The 10,920-nt window shown below is 37.1% G+C and overlaps 1 protein-coding gene across 1 annotated transcript; it reads left to right on the top strand.

The window, feature by feature from the left end:
- Positions 1-2,075: 2,075 nt before the first annotated feature.
- Positions 2,076-3,340, top strand: LOC132313871 (uncharacterized). Its single transcript, XM_059812807.1, has 2 exons — positions 2,076-2,363; positions 2,663-3,340. The coding sequence occupies exons 1-2, from the start codon at positions 2,076-2,078 to the stop codon at positions 3,338-3,340; spliced, it is 966 nt and encodes a 321-aa protein (XP_059668790.1).
- The last annotated feature ends 7,580 nt before the right edge of the window (positions 3,341-10,920 follow it).

Raw genomic sequence — 10,920 nt, 5'->3', positions numbered from 1 at the left:
GAAGTTTGGTGTTGTTTGGCTCACTTGTTTCATTGGAAGGTTCAAAAATTGCACAGTGCTGAAGTTTTTGCTATAGATATGGGGATTCAATTTCGTACAAAGTCCTGCCAGAATAAGGTCTTTAAGATGATGTTTATTGCCACTATATACTATTTATGGAATGAACGGAATGGAAGGTTACATAATAATATATCTAGAGTTTCTTCCACTTTAGTGAAATGCATTGTTTGGGATGTTTTAGATATAGTAGGGGTGCATCTTCAAGTTTTGATAGGCCAGTTAGAAGCTGCAAGGGTTGTTACAGGCATATCTACACTACTCTTAGCTTTTAGGGGTGTGTTTCAGTGAGGTTTTTTCCTCACTTTCTCTCTTGTAATCTATTATTTTATGTTTATAAAATTTTCTTTATTTAGGAGGAAAAAAAAAATAGGACTTTGGGTAAGTTTTTAAATTTCTAGTTTATTCTTGTTTGGCCTTTGTCGAGGCTATTGTAATTATCTATTTTGTTCAGAGCATAGGTCCTTATCGTGGCCATTTCAATCTATTTTTCATTATTATTGAATTGAGTAGAACGAGATCAATGTATGTGGATGTCTTAGTGAAGGGTTACTGTGATTGTTGTGTTTGTTAATTGATGGTAAGTCGTAGGTTATCGTCTTTATCACATCTTGAGGAACCAATTGATATTGTTTTACTCGAAAGGACTCTTAGACAATAAAGAAGGAACCTTAGGGATCCTGAAACTATAAGAGAACTTAAAATTAAAGTAGATAATATGGCTGATGAACAAGCTAATCTTGAAAATGCTAATCTCAAAAATCCTAGAGTTGAAAATCCTAGAGCTAAGAATGAAAATGTAGCCCCAATAACTCTTAGGGATCACTTTGTACCCTCAACATATACATCTCCATCATGCATTGTCATGCCTAATGTTGAGGCTCATCATTATGAGATCAAATCCACCATAATTTAAATGCTTCCAATTTATCATGGGTTTGATAATGAAGACCCTTATAAACATCTTGATAAGTTCTTGGAAATTTGTTCCACCATTAAGATGAGAGACTTCCCCCAAGATGCACTTCATATGCTTCTCTTCCCATTCTTTTTAAAAGAAATTGAAATAAGATGGATTAACTACAAAAGTTAAGTCCTACTTATAACTAGGTGTCAGGTCAATAAACCCTTTGAATGACACACTTGGAACGGACTTTATATATTTATGTTATGGTACTATGGTGTGAGCTTAAGTCTCAGAACCATGGTTAAGGTGCGTATATCGCCTAGGATGGATAGCTGGACAGTAGTTGCTGTTCCCTGGTAGGTTTACGTACACATGATCACGTAATGTGCGATTTGCATGGTATCTCTACTCAGGCTGAGACAGACCTATTGGACTAGTGAGCGTCCTATAGTGTGTATTATATACATATATGGACTACTCTAGATATTGTTGAGTCTATCTAGGATGTATCTGCGTATCGGGTTTATGTATGGATCATAGTAGAATAGGACTTGCATGTGGGCCTGACCCACTCTCTTATTTTTTAGGTGTTCGTCAGTTTCAGAGTTAGAGCTTGGATGTGCAGAGCAGATACAGATATTCACTTCGCTGATTATGTAGGATTACTTTCTTTATTTAGCTTTGGACTTATTTCAGTTCTTTTCTCTTCAGTTTGGGATTTTATTAGGGGTCCATGAGATGGATTCTCGAGTTGTAAATAAATGGAGGTTTTGGATTATTGGTTTTACAATAATAACCTTAAGGATTTTTGTAATTAGATTTCTGTTCAGTTATATTATTTATTTCTTTTTAAATTCAGTTTTGTATTCCGTATTCGTTTACATATTAATTGTTTGGTATCCCTCGAATCTGTGCTCGGACTTGATCACCCATGGCTCTAGAATCGAGGGGTATCACACCACCCATTCTCAACCAATCCCCCGCATACCATGAAGGCACACATACCTCATTTGACCTTAATGATGATTTTGCTGAGTTAGGTGGTCATGAGTTCAGTCCTTTTCCTGACCCTCGTGGTAAGAAACCAAGGAGAGAGAGTTTTGCCTCCACAATGGATCGTGTCATGGAGAAAATGAGTGACGCTTGTAGAGAGAAAACAGATCGAATTGAAAGGGCCATAGTCGTTTCTTCATCATCTAATATGAAAACAGGGCATGAAGTTGGGCAGGTTGAAGTCAATTCTCTATATAAGACAAAGGGTGATTTTAAATTATGTTGTTACATTTTGAATAAGTTGGAGGGTGTTGATATGAAACAATATGCTAAGGTCACCCAGATGTTACGTAATGATGAACTTTGGATGGATTTCTTTCTTAATGACCTTCCTGATGATAAGAGGGTTGGTTGGATCAATGGAATTTGACTTGGCATGTTGATTTTATTATGACTTTGGATGACTGTACTACTCGTATTATGAATTTTTGTGCGTTGCTTTTATTTCTTATTATCTTTTGCTATAACTTTGGGTGATTGTAATATTAAGTACACTCGTTGATATGTTATTTGGTTTCATTGTAATGACAATATAACTATTTTGCTTGTTTTGATTTTAGTTGTTGTCTTGCTTTGATTTTTTATTTGGTATTTTGCTTAAGATTATTGTAATTTATAATGTTTGTTAAATGTTGTATTATACAGATGGATATTAGGACAATAATTGACTTGTATGATGATGGTGATGAGGAGAATGAGTGTGTCATCATAATTGCATGTATGTTGGATTATTATAAGAAACATTATGAGAAACGACCTTGTAGGGATTCTCTTTTAATCGGGAAAGCATATATAATGGAGATCTTGCATGGACATGAAAGTAGATGTTTTGAAAATTTCAGGATGTCCACCCCTGTTTTTTTGAAGTTATGTGGGGAGCTTAAGTCATTAGGGTTGAAAGACTCAATAGGTGTAAGTGTTTATGAACAAGTTGGCATATTCTTGCTTATTTTAGCTCATAATGAAAGGAATCGTGTGGTCGCAGAAATATTTCAACACTCTACCTATACAATATCAAAATACTTCCATGCGATTTTACAAAAAGTCTATGATTTAGGGAAACAGATTATTGTCGGCCCAGATTTAACCCAAGTTTCTAACCATATAAGGAAGTCAAAAAAGTACCACCCTTTTTTTTCAGGATTGTGTTGGGCAATTGATGGAACTCATGTCCATGTGAACGTGCCTATGGACCAGCAAATACCATTTTGTGGTAGGAAGGGGGATACCACACAAAATGTAATGGCTGTTTGTGATTTTGATATGATGTTCACGTACGTCGTAGCAAGATGGGAGGGTCTGCTAATGATTCTAAGATACTGAACGAGACAATTAATAATGAGGATTTGCATTTCCCAATGCCTCCAAAAGGTAAATGATATTCATCTAATAATTTTGCAATACTTATTTAAAATATCATGGTTCCCAAACGTGCCTTATAGTTTGTAAAATGGTAGGGAAATATTATTTAGTGGACTCCGGGTATGCCACAAAGTATTTGTTGAATACTCTTGTTGCAAATTCCATCACTTCGTCACCCATCCCAAATGAATGAGATATTAAACTCCAATAAACAGATAATGGTTACCAATGGTGGTATGCAATCAATTGTGCAATTGGTTAATACTCATTCTCAATCAATAGCTAACATTCAAACCCAACTGGGACAATTGGCTACTTCTGTGAACCAACTTCACAAGAGGGAAACGGGAAAACTTCCAGCTTAACCTGTGGTGAACCTGAAAGGGCAATATATGATTGATGAAATCCCTCCTCCGAATGGATAAAATCTTTAACAAGTCCAAGCAATCATCACAGTTCGAAATGGAAGAATTGTGGATAATAAGGATGATGAAAAAACTGAAAATATTGCTCCTAACAGTTCAAGTTTTTCATCAAAAAATCTAAAAGTTATTCCAGAAATTCCAAATTCGCCAATCCCAAATGTTGAGACGTCTTATGAGCCCAAGGCTCCTTTACCTCAACGCCTCAAAGATTCCACACATTTTGGGAAAAAATGGCAATAAAATTCAGGAAATATTTGATGTCTTTAAGCAAGTAAATATTAATATTCCTCTCATTGATGCCATTAAGCAAATTCCACCTTATGCTAATTTTCTTAAAGATTTGTGTACTCAAAAATGCATTTCTAAGAGTAATACTCCCAACAAGGGGAGGTTAATAGAGAAAGCAAGTGTTATCATTCAACATAATACACCTCTGAAGTTTAAGGACCCTGGTTCCTCGACAATCTCGTGTGTCATTGGAGACAATGAGATAGAAAAGGCCTTCCATAACTTAGGATCAAGTGTAAATCTAATTCCTTACTCAGTATACTTGCAACTTGGCTTAAGAACTCAAACCAACCATGGTTGTCTTGTAACTTGCTGATAGATCTATCAAACAACCTCGTGGTATCATTGAGGATATACTCATCAAGGTGGACAAGTTCTACTTTCCAGTAGACTTCTTGGTTCTAGATACTGAACTAGTTCACGATACCAAAAGACACATTCCTGTGATCCTTGGTTAGCCCTTCTTAGCTACAGCTAATGCTTTAATTAATTACCGAACCGGGGTAATGGATATTTCTTTTGGAAATATGAACGTACAGCTCAATATTTTCAATGCTTCTCAACATCCTCTGGATGAAGATGGATGTCTCTCTCTTGACATCATAGATAAAGTGGTCAAAGAATCTCTCCCATTTATTCTAAGTCAAGATCCTCTTGAAACTTGCTTGGCTCACTTTGATTCTGAGGATTATGACATTGATCAATTTATTTGTGAAATCATTTCTTTGCTTGAGGCCAATGTAATCTCGGTTTTTCCTTCTTGGAAATTGCCAAAAGAACCTCTTCCGCTAATTTTCAGCACTCCTCCTGTTCCTTCATTGAAATCTCCATCTCAACTTGAGCTAAAGCCTCTGTCAGCTAATCTCAAGTATGTATTTTTTGGTATGAACAAAACTCTTCTGATCATTATTGCATCAGATCTTTCAAAGACCAAGAAAACAACCTTTTAGTAATGCTACAAGAACACAAAAAAGCTATTGGTAGGTCGGTGGCTGATTTAAAAGGAATTGACCCCTCCATTTGTATGCACCATATTCTTTTGGAGGAAGACGCGACACCTTCTCAAGAGGTGTAGTGCCGGTTGCATCCTAACATGAAGGAGGTTATCATAAAAGGGGTAATCAAGTTATTAAATGCAGGGATCATCTACCCCATCTTGGATAGTAAGTGGGTAAACCCTACTCAAGTTGTTACAAAGAAATTCGGTCTCATCGTTGTTGAAAATTCAGCGAGAAAACTTGTGCCATAACACGCCACCACTGGTTAGCGCGTGTTTATAGATTACTAGAAACTCAATTCTATAACTAGGAAAAATCATTTTCCATTTCCATTCATTGATTAAATCCTAGAAAGGTTAGCCAGCCAAAGTTATTATTATTTTCTTGATGGTTATCCTGGCTATAACCAAGTGGCAGTAGATCCTCAAGATCAAGAGAAGACCACCTTCACTTATCCTTTTGAAACTTTCGCTTATCGTTGCATGCCCTTTGGGTTATGTAATGCACCGGCCACTTTTTAGAGTTGCATAATGTCCATATTTTCTGATATGGTCAAAAAATTTCTTGTAGTGTCCATGAATGATTTTTCCGTCTTTAGATCTTCATTTGACTCTTGTCTCCATAATCTGTCCCTTGTACTTCAAAGATGTAAAGAGACAAATCTGATCTTAAGTTGGGAAAAGTGTCACTTCATGGTATAAGAAGGGATTATCTTAGGTCACATTATCTCTAAAAGTGGGATTGAGGTCGTTAAGGCAAAAGTTAAATTAAGTCATAGCCTTCCTCCTCCCTCTTCAGTGAGACAAATTCGATCTTTTCTTAGCCATGTTGGCTTTTATCGTTGCTTCATCAAAGACTTTAGCAAGATATCCCGACTTTTGTGCCATCTTCTTGCCAATGATACTACTTTTAGCTTTGATGAAGCATGTTTGGAAGCTTTTAAGAAGCTCCGTTCACTACTATTTTCTACCCCAATCATGAAACCACATAATTGGTCTCTTCCCTTTGAGATCATGTGCGATGCAACCGACTATGTGCTGTTTTGGGCCAGCGTGTGGATAAAGCTCCTCATACCATTTATTATGCTAGCAAGACCCTCTCAGATGCTCAATTGAATTATACAACAACTAAGAAAGAGTTACTAGCTGTTATCTATGCCTTGGACAAATTTCGTTCTTATCTTCTTGGATCCAAGGTCATTGTCTTCACAGATCATGCCACATTAAGGCATTTGCTTGCAAAGAAAGAGACCAAACCTCGACTTATTCATTGGATACTCTTACTCTAAGAGTTTAACCTTGAGATTAAGGACAAGAAAGGCACTAATAATGTTGTAGCAGACCATCTCTCTCGGTTTTTCATTAAGAACACTTCTGATTTTTCTCCAGTTCATGATTCTTTTTTGAATAAGCAACTATTTCATATTTCTCATGTGTCGCCTCCTTGGTTTGCTGACATTTTCAATTATCTTGCAGTTGGAAAAATTCCATCCCAATGCTCTAAGCAAGAGAAAGATCATTTTTTCGCTCAAATCAAAAATTTCTTTTGGGAAGACCCGGAACTGTTCAAGTATTGCCCGGATCAAATAATCCGGAGATGCATTCTTGAATATGATGTTCAAAATATTTTGAAATTCTGCTACACTCTTGAATGTAGAGGACACTTCAGTGCTAAAAAGACTTCATCTAAAGTTCTTCAAAGTGGATTTTATTGGCCTTCATTATTCAAGGACGCTTACAATTTTTGCAAGTCTTGTAAGCGATGCTAAAAGCTTGGGGCCATGTCTAAAAGAGACATGATGCCATTGAACTCAATTTTAATTATCAAAATCTTTAATATATAGGGAACAGATTTAATGGGACCATTTTCGTCTTCCTATGGCTATGTTTACATTCTCTTGGCGGTGGATTAAGTATCTAAATGAATAGAGGCTGAGGCAACCATAACCAATGACCACGTTGCAGTGGTCAAGTTAATTCAAACGAATATATTCAGTCGGTTTGGTACACCTAAAGCACTCTTAAGTGACGGAGGATTTCATTTCTATAATTGTTATCTTCGATCTGTCTTCCTTAAGTACTCTATCACTCATAAGGTTGCCACGCCTTACCATCCTTAATCAAGTGGTCAAGTTGAAGTCTCAAATCAGGGAATCAAAAATATCCTTAAAATGACGGTTAGATCGGACAGCAAAGATTGGTCAATATGACTAAAGGATGCGCTTCAGGTTTACTGAACTGCATTTTAGATACCAATTGGCATGTCTCCATACCGGCTCGTTTATAGTAAGGCAAGTCACCTCCAGGTTGAATTAGAGCATCGTGCCTTTTGGGCCATAAAAAGGTTAAATTTTAATCTTGATCAGGCTGGCTCTAACCAAAAATTATAGCTCAATGAGTTAGAGAAAATTCGGAATAACGCTTATGAAAGTGCCAAAATTTACAAAGCAAAGACTAAAGCATTCCATGATAAGCATATCGTTAAAAAGTCTTTTGGTTTGGGTCAAAAAGTTTGGCTTTTCAATTCCCATTTGTATCTCTTTCCTGGGAAACTCCGTTCACGGTGGGAAAGTCGCTTCCTTATCATTTCTGTCTTCCCTCATGGTGCAGTTGAGTTGCAAGTTCTAAAGAATGGGAATCTTTTTAAAGTCAATAGCCAGCGGCTTACGCCCTATATATATTGTTTGGGGGATTGTTATGCTTCAATTATAGGTTCATGAATTTTGGGTTTTCCTTATTCTAATCGTCATACTTGTTCTCTACTTTTCAGTCTTGCACACCACGTGTTTGACAAAAGTCCTGAACCAAATTTCTTCACTCGAATGGCTTCTAAAGCTGCTTCTAAGCATCCTCACACTTCCGAGGGGTCTTCTGAGAAGGTTCCTACTCCGGATTGGTCTAAATGGCCAACTGAATTTGAATCCAAATTCACTATTGAGCATGAATTCCAAACCCACATAGAAACGATTTGGTTGGTTATAGAGTTAAAGAATCGTAGCCTCAAAGCTTTATTTAAGCTATGTGCTCATGTTTTCTTTTCACATATCGTCCAGCAATTTTACTCCAACATGTCCTACTCTTGCACAGAGCCAAATGTGATAAGGAAAATAATTGATGGCATGCCTTATACGATCATCATCAATAACATTGCCATAGCTTGGGATTATCCTTTGGCATCCCTTTGAATAAGGAGGATAAGCCAATCTATGGCATTTTCTCGGACAACATTACCTTACCGAACATTGTGCGTGAAATATGTCATAACAATTTCATAACTCATCGCACAACTAGTACTAATAAGTCCTACATTCCGTGCCAGCTTTGGTTTTTGGACTCTGTCCTTGCTAAGAATGTCTTTCCGATTGCTAAACATTCTGAAAGAAAGGGTGATTTTCTAAATACCCTCTATACAATGGAAAGAGGTTATTGGTTTTATATCCCACAACTCATTTGGGGCCAGATTTTGAAGCTCTATCGTGATCTCATTGTTAAGCAATTAGATAATGCCATAACATGGTCGTTCCCTTTTCCCTATTTGGTTACGAAGATGCTCAAGAACAAAGGGTACAAAGCGCACCATAAGGAGGAAAATATGGAAGATGTGTATCTTTACAACCTCACTGAATGGAAGAAAAGCCGATCCCAATTGAAAAAAGGTCGACAGTTCCGCATTGGTGATGTGTTCCGTTGGGGTGATGTAGATATTCCTATGGAGGTTGAGGATGATGACCTTACACCTGTTGGCCCATAACCACCTGTTGTGACTAGAGCAGAGTACAACTCTCTCAACACCTGGCTTAACACTCTTCAGCTACAGGTTGGTACCATGGAGGTTTGATGTGCACCCAATATTTTGATTCATACCATGAATTATACAACAACTAAGAAAGAGTTCCTAGTTGTTATCTATGCCTTGGACAAATTTCATTCATATCTTCTTGGATCCAAGGTCATTATCTTCATGGATCATGCTACGTTAAGGCATTTGCTTGCAAAGAAAGAGACCAAACCTCGACTCATTCATTGGATACTCTTACTCCAAGAGTTCAACCTTGAGATTAAGGACAAGAAAGGCATTGTTAATGTTGTAGCAGACCATCTCTCTTGGCTTTTCATTAAGAACACTTCTGATTTTTCTCCAGTTCATGATTCCTTTTTGAATAAGCAACTATTTTAGATTTCTCATGTGTCGCCTCCTTGGTTTGCCGACATTGTCAATTATCTTGCAGTTGGAAAAATTCCATCCCAATGCTCTAAGCAAGAGAAAGATTGTTTTTTCGCTCAAATCAAAAATTTCTTTTGGGAAGACCCAGAACTGTTCAAGTATTGCCTAAATCAAATAATCCGGAGATGCGTTCCTGAATATGATGTTCAAAATATTTTGAAATTCTGCCATACTCTTGAATGTAGAGGACACTTCAGTGCTAAAAAGATTTCATCTAAAGTTCTTCAAAGTGGATCTTATTGGCCTTCATTATTCAAGGACGCTTACAATTTTTGCAAGTCTTGTGAGCGATGCCAAAAGCTTGGGGCCATGTCTAAAACAGACATGATACCATTGAATGCAATTTTAATAATCGAAATCTTTAATGTATGGGGAATAGATTTTATGGGACCATTTCTGTCTTCCTATGGCTATGTTTATATTCTCTTGGTGGTGGATTAAGTTTCTAAATGAATAGAGGCTGAGGTAACCATAACTAATAACCACGTTGCAGTGGTCAAGTTGATTCAAACGAACATATTCAGTCGGTTTGGTACACCTAGAGCACTCTTAAGTGATGGAAGATCTTATTTCTATAATTGTTATCTTCAATCCGTCTTCCTTAAGTACTCTATCACTCACAAGGTTGCCAAGCCTTACCATCCTCAATCAAGTGGTCAAGTGAAGTCTCAAATCAGGGAATCAAAAATATCCTTGAAAAGACGGTTAGATCGGACAACAAAGATTGATCATTATGACTAAACGATGCGCTTTAGGCTTACTAAACTGCGTTTAAGATGCCAATTGGCATGTCTCCATACTGGCTCATTTACAGTAAGGCACGTCACCTCCAGGTTGAATTAGAGCATCGTGCCTTTTGGGCATAAAAAGGTTAAATTTCAATCTTGATCAGGCTAGCTTTAACCAAAAATTGTAGCTCAATGAGTTAGAGAAAATTTGGAATGACACTTATGAAAGTCCCAAAATTTACAAAGCAAAGACTAAAGCATTCCATGATAAGCATATCGTTAAGAAGTCTTTTGCTTTGGGTCAAAAAGTTTGGCTTTTCAATTCCCATTTGCATCTATTTCCTGGGAAACTCTGTTCACGGTGGGAAAGTCACTTCCTTATCATTTCTGTCTTCCCTCATGGTGCAGTTGAGTTGCAAGTTCCACAGAATCGGAGTCTTTTTAAAGTCATTGGCAGCGGCTTAAGCCCTACATTAACAACCTAGTCCCGATTGGATATATGGATTCCATCATCTTGATGGATCCAATTTATGAGGACTAGTTAGATTCCTATATCGTCTAGCTATCGATGTTAAATTTAGCACTCCAAGTAAGCAATGCTTTCTATTCCAAGCTTCCTTATATCTTTGTTACCGTAAACTAAATTTTTCTGAAAATGACTAAGTAGAGACTCCACTTTACATTTGTTAGGAATCATTTAGATTTCCATTCCATTGGTCATCATGGGTTTCTATAGTCATATTATGATTTTGGTAACATCTTCGGAAATTTTTGAGCTCATCTCTAGAACAATACCTAGGCAGATTTGCATCCGGACACCATCCTTCATGTCCATATGCCAATACTGGGCATATTTGCATCCAGACGCCATCCTTCAT

This window comes from Cornus florida, unplaced genomic scaffold (genome assembly GCF_030987335.1).
Source record: "Cornus florida cultivar Cherokee Brave unplaced genomic scaffold, ASM3098733v1 CherokeeBrave_3.0.0_Hap2_Chr06, whole genome shotgun sequence".
NCBI classification, from domain to species: domain Eukaryota; kingdom Viridiplantae; phylum Streptophyta; class Magnoliopsida; order Cornales; family Cornaceae; genus Cornus; species Cornus florida.
The sequence above is the reverse complement of the archived record's forward strand: the minus strand, read 5'-3'. Positions and strand labels throughout refer to the sequence as shown.